Here is a 17,532-nt window from a genome sequence, read left to right on the forward strand (position 1 = left end):
ACCTACTCTACGATCCTTCGAATACGCACCATTGCCGTACTTGACGCTACTCGATTTGTCGTGGCTTTCTCTTTCTCAATGTCGTGGGTTCTCTAGCATTCAACGTCCCTAGGCCGCGGTACATCTCCCAAGCCGTGCCCTCCGGCTCTAGTCTACGGATACGGATACGGAGTGGATACCGCGAGTGTTTGGCGTACTTGAACGATGTGTATTCTGGGACTGACGGCGCTTTTAACTGTTGGCAGACGGTTCTTCCGCCATCTCGGACATACCTACGAACAGCAGGGTAGCGGGCCTCATTTGGACGTCACCTGCGAATCCCGCCGCTTCATCGCATCGCATAGCCGCGCCCAGCTTTAACTCCACGCACGCCGAGTTTGGCCTCAACCAGCAAATGAAGCGTCCATCTCCATTCTAAGTACACTAAATCTGGGGCGATTTCGTCGATCGTATCAAATATCGCGCCGGTGGATTCGTCATACCAACACTTCCCCCCCCACTTTCGACGACGGTCTCGCGCGCAGTTGATAATCCTTGTCGTTGCTTCTTCGAGGCTACTGCTGCATCCAGTTCAAGCTCCGTTTCATTGTCCCCACGACGGCATGGTCTGGGCTTCTCAACAACATCCCTCACCCATTTCCCACTGGGCGCCTCTAGACGTGGGGGGCAGCGACGTCCCTGCTACTCGATCCTTTTCTTTCTCCTCGCGCCGCCTCAATGCGTGTCTGCATGCCCCAGCACCACATGTCTGACCTCCCACTTGCGGGCATGCGCAGAGCGCTGTGCGCTCAGCGCAGCGACCGACTTCTCTCTGGCGTTCCCTGTTGGCCGAGCCCACACCGACTTCCGCAATGGTGAACACATCCTATTCCCCCCCACACGTAGACGTGGAGGTGTAGAGGAGCTGTCCTAACTATTTGCTGCTATACAAAGTGGAAAACGCGTGATAGAGAGGTAACACGAGGAACTAGATAACGGATCGAACTACTGGGAGAATTCAAGAAGACTGGCCGCCTGAGGTATGCGTATATTCTAACACCCTCGCAGCTGTTTATTCGTCTGTCCTGAAGGAGGATTGAGGCGTATGACTCTGCATTCGTATTTCAATATGGCCTAGGACGGGGCGATCGCTGCTGTACCCAGCGACCGACTCCTCCCTGTGATTCTGCTTGTTCTTGCAGGAGTGGGGTATCCCTACGAGGCAGGGACCAGGCCGAACGAGGCGAACGAGAACCAACAGGGCTCGATATGCGAACTGGGTAGCAAATTAATTAGCCATGAGCTCAGTCTGTAGGGTGATTATGAAATACACACAGATGTTGACATTGTTCCTTCCACGACATTTCCGCCGTAGATAGCACCGTGATACCTATCACCAGAGATGAAGTTGATGTTAAGGCTGACACCATGGAGACCAGGGAGATTGACGAGGACATTGCGATGCACGTTTTTTATTGTTATCGAATTACCCTGCGCGACGGAGTTTGTGGAGGTAAGACCGTGAATCCCAGTTGCTTCTACTGTGAAGCTGAGAGGGTCCGTATCGTTGTGAGAGGTGCGATCATGGTCAGGGCAATCGTGCGGCGCGGACGACGGGAAATTGAAGTGGATGTTGTTGAGAGAGCGGAATGGGCTCGAGCATGATGGAAAGTTTGCGGGGTTGGTGCTTCCACAGTCAATGCCGACAATGGCATAGAGGCTCGTGGTAGAGAGGTGTAGTGTGAGGTAGCATGGGCGATCGTGGCGCCGATTGGAACCTCGACGACGTACCAACTGCGTCTCGGGTTGAGGATATTCGTCGATGAACTGAGACAGAGGAATACCACGCCGAGCAGCGTTCCTCTGTGCTACATCGCAAATGAGCCCATCATAGCCTCAGATCGATCATCGTGAAGCGCCGCCGATCCGAATGCTTCGCTCGAGCGAAAGGTCTAAAGCTTCGGCGGTGCCACGATGAGGTATTGTGAGGTCAGTGGACTGCAAATGATACTGGTTCATGGGAGCATGCGGCGACCCACGCAAATGGTTGAGTCGAAAAGATACATGGACAGCATTGGCGGGAGTGGTGTCGTTGAGTGGCAACGACATGCCGACGCGGAGCGACGGAGGAGCTGCGGGAATTTCTATCGCTGAATCGAGAAGACGGCCAACGAGCCATGCAAACGATTGGATATTGAGGTGATGAGACGCTCGTAGCGCCATGTGCAACCTTCAGGTGTCAGCGAGGCAGGACGGATCATCCGCCGCTCTACGACGATGACACGACTGAGACATTGGCCGGAATACAATGAGAATATATACCCACAAAGCTGTGAGTTCGTGGTGGTTCGTTTTATGAAGAGATGATGAGATGTCCTGCTCCGGGCCGGCGATATCCAAAGCTACGGACTCGTCCATCTACTTGCCTCGGTCCTCGACAGAGACGACGCGAACGATGGAATCGAGACTTAGCCGCGTACGTTCTAGCTCGCAATCCCAGCGCTGTGGTCGGTGAGTTGGTCATAATCGGCGCTTTTGCGACTGGCCGACACGCTTTAGTAGCCTGCGCCTCCATCAAAGATCGTAGCAAAGTCGGAAGGACGTATCAGGTCTATCCACCCCTCTACCTACGGGCCCCAGCTCAACGCTGCAGCTGCCTGGTCCTCTATCCGCAGCGGCATCAGGCTATCATCGCAGCCGACGTCCACGTTGCGTGCTGCGTTAACGGTCTGACCACATCTCAAGGAAAGGCTGAATGTACCTATCGATCATCCACGTCCTACCCTCAAGATCTCGTCACAGGCATCTAACGTGTCGCTCTCTTCCCCAATATTCGCATCGTCAGCTGCGCCTTACAGCATACCGACGTGGCTCTGATTCATGAAGAGGGGATCGTAAGGAGACAGAGGGCATTGGCAGTGCTGGTGCTATTGAGGCTTCGCAACTCGCCGTAAAAGCTCGTGGGAGGTGCTTGAGAGTGCCAGGATCCTTCGAGCTCTGGTGGGACAGCACGTATGCCAAGACTCGTCAACAACGAGTAACGAGAAAACGGAGGGCCGGGCCGGTGACAACCGGTGCCCTCACCACCCACGGCTCTACCTCGCTTTCTGTCATCCCCGTCCCGTCGACGCGTTGCGTAGAACTTGAAGGTTGCCCTGCCAACATCTTCACCAAATGCGTAGGCTGCATTGCTCCCCGCTCCAGCACTCCAGCACACAAGTACTCGGAACTTCGGAATTAGGAAACCTGCAGCTGAGCCTGCTGAGCCTGCTGAGCCTGCGAGCGACAACATGAATGCCCGATGCGATCTGAGTGCGTGTACGGGGGCGCTGTCTCCACAGTCTGCGGGTCGAGCGTAGCGACATAGTTTATCATCAAGACGTTGACTTGGGACACTTGAATTGTCTGCATCGTCGGTGAATGGGTGAATCGAGAGGTAGACGATGAGGGCGGGAGACCGGAAGAGGGAAAAGAATACTGGGGTGGTTCGGGGAACGAACTATTTTTTGCTCTGATTTCAAGCTCCGGTCTCCATCGGTCGTACATCCTGGATTCATTCACCCAGTATCCCCGTCTCCTAACCGCGCTTTCCCGCCACCATACACTAGATTTCAGATTATCGACACTTTAGCTTCATTGTGTTACGCACTATTCCGTTCACTGTTCTCTCGCCCTTCCTCCGCTTCTTCCTAACTCGTTCTCACAGCTTTTCTTTTTTTCTCCATGTCTTTGTTCTGTCTCTCCTACTCATCAAATAAATCTTGTAGTCGTCTACCGCCAGAAAATCCACCCTAAACCTTTGTCATCCGTCATCGTCACTTTGCGGCTCCTTCTCAGCCTCAAATTACCCTTCAATAAATATGCCTTCGGGTCGTGCGGAGCGCACGAATGTCTAAGTCAGCTTCCCCTTCATCCACGAGCATACGAGGCCCTCAACGTATCCATGAGTGGTCCTACATACTGCTAGCATACGAGTGGCTGTAGGGCCACAATTTCGCTCCCCTCCGTAGAAATGGCTGGTAACGCTTGAGTCAGATGCCTGGCCCTTATAAGTTCACGGCGGGAGCTCGTGCTGCATATGGATCACCACGTGGCACTCACGTCTCGTCACTTTACGCAGGTATCGCAGCAACAGTGTTGTCGCTTCTCAGAAAGGACGGCAATACATGTGGATGACAAACGGTAGATTGATGCTACATGGACAATTTAGAGATGTTTATGTACTTAGTAAAGGTGTCCTGCACTTTTTTGATATCTTTCCAACGAGGACCTACGGCAATATCCTGTATGTCAAGAAAAATGGGTTTTCGGGTCGATATCACCATCAAGCACGTGTAGAGCATTATAATGTAGTTTCTGAGCACGGGAGGAATCCACAGGATGCGGGCATCTGGGGAGCCTTGATTGCCCGCATGATAAATCCATTCTCCACGGCGAAAAAATAGACGAGGCCGGGGACATCTGGGTTTGTACAAGGCATCATTGGCGCGCATGTGATTTCCATGTCCTTTTGCTGTGTTGCTGGAGGCCGTAGCAGAGGAGGCCGCTGCGTCCTGCAGTTGCTGCCCTGTTGCAGCATCCCAGATCCGGATCGTCTTGTCTTCTGACCCTGACACAATCTGTGCCCCGTCAGGCGAGAATGCGACGGAAGTGACCTCGCCTTCATGCCCAGTGAGTGCATCACCGACTTGCTGCCCTGTTGCAGCATCCCAGATGCGGATCGTCACGTCGGATGACCCTGACACGATTTTCGTCCCGTCAGGCGAGAATGCGACGGAAGTGACCTCGCCTTCATGCCCAGTGAGCGCATCACCAACTTGCTGCCCTGTTGCAGCATCCCAGATGCGGATCGTCTTGTCATCTGACCCTGACACAATCTGTGCCCCGTCAGGGGAGAACGCGACGGAAGTGACACAATCTTCATGCCCGGTGAGCGCATCGCCGACTTGCTGCCCTGTGGCAGCATCCCAGATGCGGATCGTCGCGTCGTATGACCCTGACACAATCTGTGCCCCGTCAGGCGAGAATGCGACGGAAGTGACCCAACGTTCATGCCCAGTGAGGGCATCACCAACTTGCTGCCCTGTAGCAGCATCCCAGATGCGGATCGTGTTGTCATCTGACCCTGACACGATCTGTGCCCCGTCAGGCGAGAATGCGACGGAAGTGACCAAGTCTTCATGCCCGGTGAGCGCATCGCCGACTTGGTGCCCTGTTGCAGCATCCCAAATGCAGATCGTCTTGTCGAGTGACCCTGACACGATCTGTGCCCCGTCAGGCGAGAACGCGACGGAAGTGACCTGGTGTTCATGCCCAGTGAGCGCATCGCCGACTTGCTGCCCTGTTGCAGCATCCCAAATGCAGATCGTCTTGTCATCTGACCCTGACAAGATTTTCGTCCCGTCAGGCGAGAACACGATGGAAGTGACCCAGTCTTCATGCCCAGTGGGCGCATCACCAACTTGGTGCCCTGTAGCAGCATCCCAGATGCGGATCGTCCTGTCATCTGACCCTGACACGATCTGTGCCCCGTCAGGCGAGAACGCGACGGAAGTGACCAAGGCTTCATGCCCAGTGAGCGCATCGCCGACTTGCTGCCCTGTTGCAGCATCCCAGATGCGGATCGTCCTGTCATCTGACCCTGACACGATTTTCGTCCCGTCAGGCGAGAACGCAATGGAAGTGACCCAGTCTTCATGCCCAGTGAGCGCATCGCCGACTTGCTCCCCTGTGGCAGCATCCCAAATGCGGATCGTGTTGTCTTGTGACCCTGACACGATTCTGGTCCCGTCAGGCGAGAATGCGACGGAAGTGACGTCGCCTTCATGCCCGTTGAGCGCATCGCCGACTTGGTGCCCTGTTGCAGCATCCCAGATGCGGATCGTCTTGTCATCTGACCCTGACACGATCTGTGCCCCGTCAGGCGAGAACGCGACGGAAGTGACCAAGGCTTCATGCCCAGTGAGCGCATCGCCGACTTGCTGCCCTGTGGCAGCATCCCAGATGCGGATCGTCTTGTCGGATGACGCTGACACGATCTGTGCCCCGTCAGGCGAGAATGCGACGGAAGTGACCAAGTCTTCATGCCCGGTGAACGCATCGCCGACTTGGTGCCCTGTTGCAGCATCCCAAATGCAGATCGTCTTGTCGAGTGACCCTGACACAATCTGTGCCCCGTCAGGTGAGAACGCGACGGAATTGACCTGGTGTTCATGCCCAGTGAGTGCATCACCAACTTGCTGCCCTGTTGCAGCATCCCAAGTGCGGATCGTGTTGTCTTGTGACCCTGACACAATTTTCGTCCCGTCAGGCGAGAACGCGGCGGAAGTGACATGGTCTTGTGCATGAATCACTAGGGCTTCTGTAGTAGGCCATAATTTTTCATGGCCGTTGGTTACAGTTATGGGGATGCAAAATTGGCCTTCGTAAAGTTGCCTGACTTTCGATGCTTCAGGCGAGAAAGTAAGTCCTGAGTAATACAACTGTGGTGCAGAGAGCATGTAGCCATTGCGAAAGCGCTTCTCAAATTTGATGAAGTCCGCTAGGATTGAGACGAGCTCTCCAGGCGAGTGTAACTATTGATGATTAGTCAACAATGAACAGTGACGATGGAATACATCACACTCACTGATGCCCACTTCTGGAAGCACGGCAGCATCCCACCTGGCCCATCTTGCCAGCTTTCCATGCAACTATGGATCTCGAGCCAATACAGGAAACGCTTCTTGAGAAAAAATGAAAGAGCTATTCTCAGGTGATTAAGTTCTTCAGCCCGCGATTTCTGGGTATCGGTGGGCGTGACCTGCTCATCAAGCTTGCCGAGGGACTTGTCCAGGTGATACGCAGCACATCGACACGCATACTTCAGCTCAGGATCAAGCTTCTTGGCTCGCTCCTGAAAACCGTCGATTTCGCTGTTCAATGCATACGATGTGTCAAAACCGCACATGTTGAATCTGAGCTGGGCATTAGTGATGTCGAGACATGCCAGAGCCAGCAGTTCTTGATGGCGCGGCCCGATATCGACTGAGAAGTCAGGTCCTTTAGGCACCTTGACTGGCTCGACAAGGAAGTCGCGGAAAGAGGTATGAAGGGGTAAAACGGCCATTTCATTGGCGTCAAAGGTGCTTCCACTAAGCAGAGAGCCGAGCAAGGGAAGGATTGACTCCAAGGCTGACCGCTCTTCGCCTGACTGCAAGGCAGACCACTGCCCACATGGCTCCGAGGCCGGCTGCCTTTCGCGAGAAAGGGTGGCAGCGGCAAGCGGCAGTAAGGTGTCGCGGTGCTGCGGTGAGCGCACTAGGAATATTGATGCCATCAGGTGCTTGAACGCTTTCAACTGGAGGTCATCTTGTGGGTCAATGTACTCCTCCAGGACCTGCTCGTATGTTCCATACAGGGTATTGAAATCCCCAACTTCTAACTTCCTGATGAAGCGTTTCCTATGCACGTCTAAACCCTTCGTCAGCTCGTTACAGAGGAGAGCAGCACATTGGAACAGGCCCTCCGCCGCATCTGTGACACGATTCACGAGGTTCGCAACGTCCGGCCAGTCACCAAGTTTCTCATGAACAAAGATGCGGATGTCCTCAACAGTGAGCCATTGGTCGTCATCAAGCGATATTCGCGCTATGTGTGATGGACAATTGAGCTTCGCAAGGATATCTGCATTTGGCCGACAAGTGAAGAGAAAGCGACAATTTTGCGGAAGGTCGGATGAAGAGGAAAAGATTTTGTCGAGAAAGGTCGAGCAAGGGACGCAATTCCAGACATTCAGTCCAGAGCATCGATAACGAAGACAATGGGTCTATGGCTATCTGCATGCTTCAGCCCTTCAATCAATAGAGCCTTTACTTGATTGTCAAGGGGAGAGCCTTTAACGTGCTCCATGTCGAGGGTACGCAAATAACGCAGATAGTGGGGGTCGCGTGACGCGAGGCCCCAGGCCCATGTAAGAAGAAGTTTATCGATGGAACGATTGGCCACTGATCGATTGAAAGCAAAAAAAGCCACATTGGCAAGAGACGACTGCTGTTTCTCGACGTTTCCGAGGGCTCGTGATACGGTGTGGATAATGGCCGACTTTCCCTTGCCAGCAACACCATACAGCAGCAAGGCGCGCTGAGCCCCCGGGAGAATGACCCACTTTTGAATGTGTGTAAGAATGGCTTCACGTGTGCCGTCGGCACAGGACTTCGATGGGTCAAGCCCTGCATCGTCCGCGTGGGGAAGCGAATTCACGAACAAGTTATCCTCTACGTTTCGTCAGATATGGTTATTTAGAACTGCATTGTACCCACCTATTTTGGTGACAATATGCAGTATGTCGCACAGCATTTCCTGCATATCCAGATCCCGGCTATGTTCAAGACGCTGCATGATGGTCCCAAGCTGCCCTTGAAGCTTCTTGATCTCTCCTTCTACGTCGTGCAAGTTTGCCGCTGATAAAGACGATGAGCCATCATAAAGCTCCGTACAATGGAACACTGACCAATTTTGGTTGGCGACAGCAAAGCGACAAAGTAGAGGCATCGATACACTGCTGGAAACACGTATTGATAGACTCTAGTTTGGTTCGGGCGATGTTGGTCTAGCTTGCGGTTGTCCCAGTCTGCAACGAGCATGCAGGCGTCACCGACAGCTTGTAACAAGCCAGTGACGGATTCGCGGCGCTTGACATAACCGTCGCATTCCTGAACGGAGGAGTTGGTGTCGATTCGCGCAAAAAGATGATTGAATTCTTACCAAGGCAATTGCTTCCACTAACCCTACGATGGCTTTACCAACCGGGGTCGTAAGCTGTGTTTCATGGATAAATCAGTCGAATGCGCAAAAATGGAAATGGGCTACCTGTGATAATGCTTTCCCAACTCCGATGAAACGCTTAAGACTGGCGAAGGTAGCGAGAAAGATAGAGTTGATCGGAGGGAGATCGCCAATGTTCGTGAACTTGAAGTCAAACTCAGAGTGAGTGGTACGCTTGAAAGTCATAACGGGGTCCTCTTTCAAGGAGCCCAACAACTCGGGAGACGTCCAGGAGACTTTGACTATCAAGACGGTCAGCACATATAGCCGGAATATACGTCAGGTACGAACCATCACCATCCAGGGAGCTCAATGGCACCTTCGTCTGGGCAAGTAGTTTCTCTTCATCCTTGTCGGTCACATAGAGCCTGATTTCAACATTTTTCGTAGGGTTAGAAAAGCTGCGCAAGATCAGAACGATCACAGCGTCCAAAACGGCAGAACCTACAAGATCATGGGTGGGGTTTCCATCGATATTGCTTTCTTCTTCTTCACGAGATTTGCAAAGCTATCCATCCTGATAAGATTCGCGAAGACGCATAGACAGAGTACGGAATCTCACCGATTCGTAGATGGCCTTGGCGTAGCCTCCGTATCCCTCTTTGCAATTGCCTTGTGCAACGAATCGATTGGGTATCCCGCATCTTCAAAACCCTCGATGAACACAATGGCGCGCACCGGGCATTGGGACTTGAACACCCCGAAAGTTGTTTTTGAGAGGGCTATTAGACCGCGGCATCCAATATCTTGAAGAAAATGATAAACAGTAGTCGTGGGCGAGACAGAGGGACTCACAAGTGATTGCAGTGTAAGGAAACTCAGTGTCGCTCTGCGTCGTCGCCATCCTTCGAGCCGATGAGAACAACGAGGCAAGCGTCTCTTTTGAATGGACATGCGTACATTGCGTGGCATACGTGAGACCCAGCTATTGATGGAAGCTCACCGCCTTCGGGCGCTCTTGCGATTGCAAGCCAGGTTGAGCATAACAGAGGATGAAACACATCCGTTGATTTAGTCATGTAATATGTACCCCAGTAGCTGAGGTGTGAGCAGGAGGGCCGTATGGCGGCGGGAACTGATTTCCAAATACACCAGAACGTCAGTGCGTCGGCCAAAAATCGATTTCTCTTGCGGACTACAGATCTTCACGCTCTTTTGACACTGGTCTCGCCTTTCGCCACATCTAGCGCGTAGCCAGTCATCTTCGCGACGGCGACCCCCAGCCCTTCCCTCTGTCTCAACAACACCAGTCGCGCGAGTAGAGCGAGGAGAACCATGATATATTGATATCGATACGCCCATGGCCCTGCAGATCCTCTCGCGCTGTCGATCCGACGGCTCGAAGGTTCGAAGGTCGAGCACGAGGTCTACGCTCCGTCACGATGAGAGGTTGGGAATGCTCGCCGTAATGCGCACTCTCTTGCTTGAGCGTCCCATACCCTTACGATGTATCACACTGATAGTAGATGGAAAGTGTACAATGAAGGGTGCCGGTGAGTCGTTATCGTTATTTGGTATGAATGTGGGCGCAGACAAAAGACGACGTAGGCGTGGAAGAAGGTGCAATTGGTGGTGTTCGGGGACAACAAAGGGGAGAATCCAGAGCGTAATACCAATCAATGCGAGAGGGGAAGTATTGACTATATCGGAGCAAACGGAGACGAATCACTGAAGGAAGGAGGTTTATCGAGCGAGTTGAAGTGGTGGCGCGAGTAGCGGGAGCCGACGACGATGCGCAGCGGGCCTAGAAAGTGCCTGTTAGTTCTACATAGTGCAAAGTACGAAGCTACTCACCTCGTCTTGGCGCAATTCTAGAATACACCGACAATTGTAGTATTCCGTAGGCGATCTCTTCTACTCATGTCTGGCAGCGTCTGATTCGCACTGACTGCCGACCGCAAGGAGCAAGCTGGACCTCCATGCTCTCGTTTACCAAGTCGCGGATGGCGTCGACAGACCTGAGTAGGTCCAGAGGGCGGTCAATCCTGACGAGATTCAGTAATTGGTAGATATTATTCGATTCAGCTCGTACCCCGATTCATTCCAACCTGTTACAAAGAAAATATCCAGATATGCAACGAGGTCAAATCGAGGTTTGGCCCATTTCTGTAGCTTTGAGTATGATGGCAGGTTGCCAGATACAGGCGTTATTTCATACATGGGATCAAGGGATTAAAGGCTCTGGGAAAGCGTAAATCTGTGCATAATCGAAATTTAGCTCGATTATCGCAGTTTCGAGGAGCGTACGTACTACGGTGCCCTTTGCGCAATGACGGTCGTCGCTGGGCAGAAAGGCTGGACCTCGAAGCGTGGAAGCTACAGGAGTCGAAACTTGCTAGCTTGTCCCATGAAGTTCGGATATCGGAGCCGTGGGTGGATTGCATGAGGACGCACGAGAGGGATTGCAAGGAGATTCGGGAGGTTCTTGGGAGTGTCAAACGCCGACAGCACGTACTACGCCAGGACGATTAACGAGGAAGACAACGGAGGTTCGGGCCGGGGACATCCGGTGCCCTCACCTTCTCCTTCGCTTTCTGTCATTCCGCGTCCCTAACGCTCTTTCAAGAAGCTCGTCGATGGCGCGTCAGCCGTTCAACGCCAGGAGGTGCGCCACAAGCAGCATGGAACTTCGGTGCAACGCTGCCCGTGCGCAGCTCAAGCCAACCTTCCCATGGAGTGAGAACTCGCGAGTCGCAGATATCTGCGCGCTGCTTCCCATCTTGGCTCCTCGTTCAACCCCTTGCCGTCGCTTTCCTTTTCGCCGACGACGTCCCCGCTGCGACTGCTCTTCTGCAATGTACCCTTGCCTTGAGCCCCCGTTTCGCCCCACATCAGCGCATGTATCTCACTCTCATACCCTCCCGCGCTGCCGCCCAACGTGCTACGGATGATGCGTATGCGAGCGCCAGGTGGCGCCGCTATTCCTCGCAGGTTCACAAAGTGGAAATGGAACGGCGACCATGCCCGCGACTTAGTGGTGGCAGAGTGGCGATGAGGGAGCCGTTGCGCGTGTGCGTGCGAGCCATGATCTAATTGTGGAAGTAGACGCACTATGAAGTTGATCCTTTGACAGCGCAAATGTGCCCGAGTCGACTCCATGCCGTTTATTACCCCGATGATAAGGGTTTCCTGACCGAGAGTCATGTCAGGGAGCCAACATTGTACGCACGTCGACGGTGCTTGAGATCAGCGAGAGATGGTGATGAGATGTAAGTAGTGAGAGAAAGCTATGGAGTTGCGGTTGCGAAGAGTCTCGAACAATACCAATGAGATATAATGGCTAGCAGGCGAAACAAACCGAACACTACAATGGGTGGAGGGCAGTGTCCATTCGAATAATCACATGGGAATAATGATGAATCAAGAGGTAAATGGACAGACCGGACCTTGAAATCGAAAAATGTCGGAATCTGCTTTGTTCGCCGCATCCCGATGCTTTACTCTCTCTCTCTCTCCCGGACCATCATCTACTCCATGCCTTCTCCTCTACTTCCTCTCCCTCTACCCCCTTTGCGCTCCTCCATTCGGCGACGAACAGAGTTCGGCGTCCCGATGTTCCCAAGGAGGCGTGGACACAGAGACGTGAAGCAGGGCAACTCGGGCATTCCCGCATTCCTTCAAGCCTGCGATCGTAATCACGCACACGTCCATATATGCGCGCTCATATCCTCAGACGCTGGCTCGGAACACCGCATCCAACGATACGATGATAGGGAGCGACGGCCTTGAAAGATAGGCGGAGGGAGCAGGAGACTTGACGGGCAGCGCTGGACATTCGTAGCTAAACGGATTGGCTAGCAGCTGGAGGCGCCAGTAGTGCCAGTACGATGGGAAGGTGGGAACGCGAGTTCAACGGGGAGATGGTGCGTTCACGTACTTCTTCCCCATCACATCGTAAGTTTGTCCCGGGCGCATAGACGCCTCCCGGCGAGTTGTAACCCGTCGATGCAAGCGTAGATACCTTCTGTGTACGCTTTCGATTGCTACTCTCGCTGGAGGTCGACGAGCGGCGATATGGCGTATGAGTCTGACTCGCCCCCTCAATGCCCACTCCGATACGCACCACGTCTCACCTTCCTTCCCCTCAAAGGCGCATCAGAAGCATGAAAAGGGTTGAGCGCTGCAGGGAATGGGTATCAGTAACAAATGCGTAACACATGACTGGTAGACGCACAATACAACGAGCTCTCTGACAGCGCAAACGTACCCGACTCGACCGTTGCTCCCTACTATAATGGGTTTCCTAGGTTCAAGACGGACTTCAGGCTGCCGCCGTGCAGTATATGGGATATTGGATTTATGAGTGTTCGACGTCCCGATGATCCCAAGAAGGCGTAGAGACACAGAGAGGTGGAGCAGGGGGACGTGAAAAGCCGGGCATTCCCGCTTTCCTTTATGCCTGCAGTCGTACTCCCGTAGACGTCCGTATGTGTGCGTTCATACCCCCCGTCGCTATTTTGGAAAGTACGGCGATAAATTGTCTTGTCTCGGAACGCCGGAGTTAGGCCCGAGTTAGGCGCGAAGAGAGATTACAGCGGTAGTCGGATTGGACGCTTGGGCGCTGGTGAGGTGATGACAACGCAGAGAGAGGGCGAGCGGGATCCCGTAGACAGAGATAGAACCGACCCATCCTTCCACTGTTGTTGCGATCTTCCATGGAGGTGCAGCGCGTGAGTGGAATCGCACCAGCACTGTCTTACTCCGCTATGGATGCCCCGTATCGCCGACAACAAGCTCTGCTTCTGCTTATTGAGAAACGGAGACGCAGTGCCCTTCCAGCCGATACCTCCAGCTTCAGCCCTACCGCCCTTTCGACGCCAGTCCATAAGCAGGTCATGATTCCTGCCGTTAGTGCCTGGGACGGCTGCTGCATCCAGCTCAAGCCCATCGGCTGTCCCAACGACCTGAAGGTCTCTGCACACCGCTTCACATCGATGACGCGACATTGAGTGACCATGAGCCCCACAGGCTGCGAAATGGGACACGTAGCCAACCCTAGCGAGATGTCGAGCGATCGTACGAGTCGGTCTAAGCTGGTTGGAGCGACAAAGAAGAAGCCCACGGTAGACGCGAAGGTTGCAAACGGTGCGCGGACACCTTAAAGTCAAAGAGACAGTGTTGAGCGTTGGGAACGTTGGGCGCTAGCGACAGAGTATGACGAGCTCACCGACAAAGGAACGCAACTTCCCTTCTTCTCTCCTCCCCTACGCCAGATCAAAGCAACGAAGTGCTGAAGATGTACGAATCCGGGAGCACTTTGAGAAGCTGAGATCGGCGCGGGAGGTAGTATGGCCACGGCTTGAGGGAGATGTACCGCGGTCTAGGGACGTTGAATGCTAGAGAACCCGCAACATAACAAAAAACCCAACAAATCGAGTAACTTCAAGTACGGCAATAGTGCGTATTCGAAGAATCATAGAAAAGGTCCACTTCGCGCAGACATGGGATGATCGCAAACCAAGAGGTAAATGGAGGGGCAATAGTGACCAGACCTTGGAATCAGCAAGACAAAATCGGGCCGTTCCGTGTGCCGCAGTGCCAGCGCCCTGGCTCTTTCTCATTTCCCTCGCCTCGGGAACAATGAGAGAGAGAGGCAGAGAGCCTTCAACGTCTTGGTTCGATGGAGAAACGGACGCGCGGAGAAGAGGTGGCCGAATTCCTCAACACTGTTCTCGTATCCCATCGTTCTGTATGGGGTGGCCGACCATCTTGAGGCCTCGTTGGGAGTGGCGGCACAGTGAATTTGGCATGAGGATGGTGCGTTCGTGGTGTCCTTCTCCACCATCAAGGCGATGTGAGAGGGGTTGCTTTTGGGTATTATCCAGTGAGTCCATCGCTGCTCCACGTCGCCCGCGTCTCATTCATACATGTGTCCTCCCGCCATATCAGGCATGATAGCTACATCTTAACCTCCACCGCCCAATGCCCCTTCCACGTCTCCGACACCCGCACAAACCGCACCATCACGCGCGCCGAGCTCGCGAGCAACATCTCCGGCTCCCTGAAGACCTGGACTGGATGCCCGCTGACGTGCACGGCGCTCATGGGGACGATAGCGAATGTGATTTATTCTGCGTACGTCGTGGATGAATGTGCCAAGTTGGAGCGTCCCATGCAGATGATATGCCTGAGCAAGGGGGTTCAAGAAACTTGCGGGCTTTCGGGAGGTCGTCGAATTGCGCTGGGGGTGTCTGTACTTGTGGATGGACAGCATCTGATAAGTGAAGAGAGAAGGGAATCGATTCATCAGAAGTTTGGATGGTACCGCCGTGCGTACGTCTGTGTGGTGTACCTTTCAACCCGCTCAGCCTCGAGCTCGATGGCATCAATTACGGAGGGTATCGTGAACTCGAATCCGAGTGCCACAGGTACGTGCTGTCCATTGTCCAGCGCCTTATGTCTCCGGGTGCTTGTGCTTACGGTTGCCTTTTTCTTCCATCAGCAACTCCTGGGCATCAGCACCGTGCGGTCTACGAGTCCGGAGTCCATCAAGTCCTCTTCCTGTTCCACGCGATGCGCTATCGAGACACCACCCTCCCGAGGACAGAGTATTCGCTCTGTTCTCCGCCCTCGACATCGACATCCCGGTGCCATACGGCGAGGGCTTCAGCCGTGCCTTTACCGCCTTCAAGCTGAGTGCCTCACCCGAGGGCGCGATCGGCGGCTCCTCATCTGGGACGACCCGCATCCTGGTGCCCATAAACGCACGCGAGGGAGAGGATCAGCCGCGTCGCCGCATAACTCGATGCTCGCCGCAGACTACAAGTTGTTCGCCAATGAGCGGGTGTACGGGTATTATTCGCGCAGTAGGAATTACGGTGTCGGGGATCCACAGTATGTGCCGCCTGAAACCCTGCGCGCCCCACATACTCCTCCCTCGCTACCGCTGAGCGAGGCTACGGACGTTGCATGTACGAACCCCGGGTTCAACCCGCCATTGCCATTACTCGTAGGTTCAGCCCTTGTGGAATAGGGGACCTCGTTCAGACTTGGGACCTGTTCGTAGCAGGTGGAAGAGAAGAGCATGGGTGATATTGTCGCTCTGCGAACTTGGAAGCTGAAGATGCAGGCAGTAGCCGTGTGCGCGTCTTCCAAGCAGGAGAATGTCAGTGGGTATCAGAGGAGGGAGACGAGTTCTGGCGCATCCTCGCGCGACGATGTCATCATGAGTGGCAGCAACTTCGTAGTGATGGGTTGTTTCAACTCGTTTGCAATGTATCTACCTACGGGATTGGGCTCGACTCTGCCGCGACCTAGTCCTCTCTCTCCGTGTCGCCCTCAGATCATCATCGCGACGTAGCCACACCTCCTTCGTTACTGTCGACTCTTTTTTCGTTCTGATTAACCATCCTGCTTCATCGTCTTCCACAGCTTTCCTTCTTGAGCAATGCCAAACGAAAGATCCTCGACTCATTCACAACCTCCGTCCTCACCCCGACGCCGCTAGCTCGTATTAAATAGTTCGCCGTCCCTTTCGGAGGAACAATCGACTCCATGGTGACCCAAGCCTTCCTATCTGATACCGGTAGTTCGTCGAGGAATCTAGGAATCGCTTTCTTGTTCCTGTCGGCGTCTCTCTGCGGCTTCAGCATGATTCCATTGCACCGCAAGCGGCTCAGTAGTCTCGTTCGTGTGCACTTCGTCTTGCAGATCCAAGCCCCACATTCTCCTCTACCTACCACGAATCGCATCCAAGTCCTCCTCGCTCGCATCCCCTAAGAAGCACTGTAAGATGTCCGGCCGCGCAAGAACCCGCTGCATGTTCTTCCCACCAGCGAGCTATACACTGCGGGGATAAGCCGATAACCTCACAGAGGGAATTGAGATGTTAGCTTAGTGATTAGATTAAATAAATTCCCATTTACATCTGCGGCGGAAATGAGAAGTAAATGTAATTAACATGTAAAATAAATTCACACTTCCATCGGGGAAGATAATCAGAAAACCTCCTGAGATAGCAACCGGAAGTTATCGAGAAAGATAATCTAAATATCATCCGGCTATGTTCTGAATTCCCTCGTCGAGGGAAATCAGGATATCTTCTGATTACCACGCAAGATGATTGGCAGAAGATAATCAAATTGCCATCTTACCATCCTCGGCGAGGGTATCCTGATGGAATTCTAATTTTCTTTTATCTTATCTTCGGGCTACCCTCGGCGATGGTATTTAGAATATCCGAGGTATCTATATCAGGCAATTTTTTATCTGTACCTCATGTGACTTGAATCATCGGCATCTTCCGCACCCGATCGCCCCCCAAGTCACGTCGCGGACTCCGTGATCCGTTTTTCCCTTCTTTCCTTCTTACCACCACATACACCTTTCCTGTAGATACTATGAATATAATGACTATATACATAACGCACATGTAGCAGATATTTCACAATACATACTGTCCAAAATAATAGTGTAACCCCTGGCTCCCCTGAGCCACATGACCCTCCTATCTTGGATACTATTACGCGTACATCCGTATTTAGTAGTTAACTTCTTTACTTTACACCACGCACGTACGTTCCCGAATAGAGTCGGTCTTGCGTATTGTGCAGCATGAACAGAGTAAGAAGCCTCACATCATTACACTTTTTTACGCAGCCATAAAATTCCTCGACGGGAATGTCACATAGTCCACGAGACTACTTCACGCCCAACGCGTGGGACGAAGCTCGAATACACGAGCATGGAAGGAGAAGCAACCGGGTGAGCTCATCGGATACCTCCGAGCGTGCGATACGAGTGCCACAC

The 17,532-nt window shown here is 53.3% G+C and overlaps 2 protein-coding genes across 2 annotated transcripts; one reads left to right on the forward strand and one right to left on the reverse strand.

Moving 5' to 3' along the window:
- Positions 1–1,051: 1,051 nt before the first annotated feature.
- PC9H_010428 (uncharacterized protein) lies at positions 1,052–2,202 on the reverse strand (the record flags this gene model as incomplete). The annotated part of the gene is made up of 3 exons (XM_036779921.1): positions 1,052–1,255; positions 1,315–1,847; positions 2,019–2,202. 3 exons carry the CDS (start codon positions 2,200–2,202, stop codon positions 1,052–1,054), a joined length of 921 nt encoding a protein of 306 aa, XP_036627304.1.
- Positions 2,203–15,103: 12,901 nt separating this feature from the next.
- On the forward strand, positions 15,104–16,084 carry PC9H_010429 (uncharacterized protein; the record flags this gene model as incomplete). Its single annotated transcript, XM_036779922.1, has 2 exons — positions 15,104–15,733; positions 15,794–16,084. 2 exons carry the CDS (start codon positions 15,104–15,106, stop codon positions 16,082–16,084), a joined length of 921 nt encoding a protein of 306 aa, XP_036627305.1.
- Between the last annotated feature and the right edge of the window lie 1,448 nt (positions 16,085–17,532).

Source organism: Pleurotus ostreatus (genome assembly GCF_014466165.1).
Source record: "Pleurotus ostreatus strain PC9 chromosome Unknown scaffold_8, whole genome shotgun sequence".
Taxonomy (NCBI): domain Eukaryota; kingdom Fungi; phylum Basidiomycota; class Agaricomycetes; order Agaricales; family Pleurotaceae; genus Pleurotus; species Pleurotus ostreatus.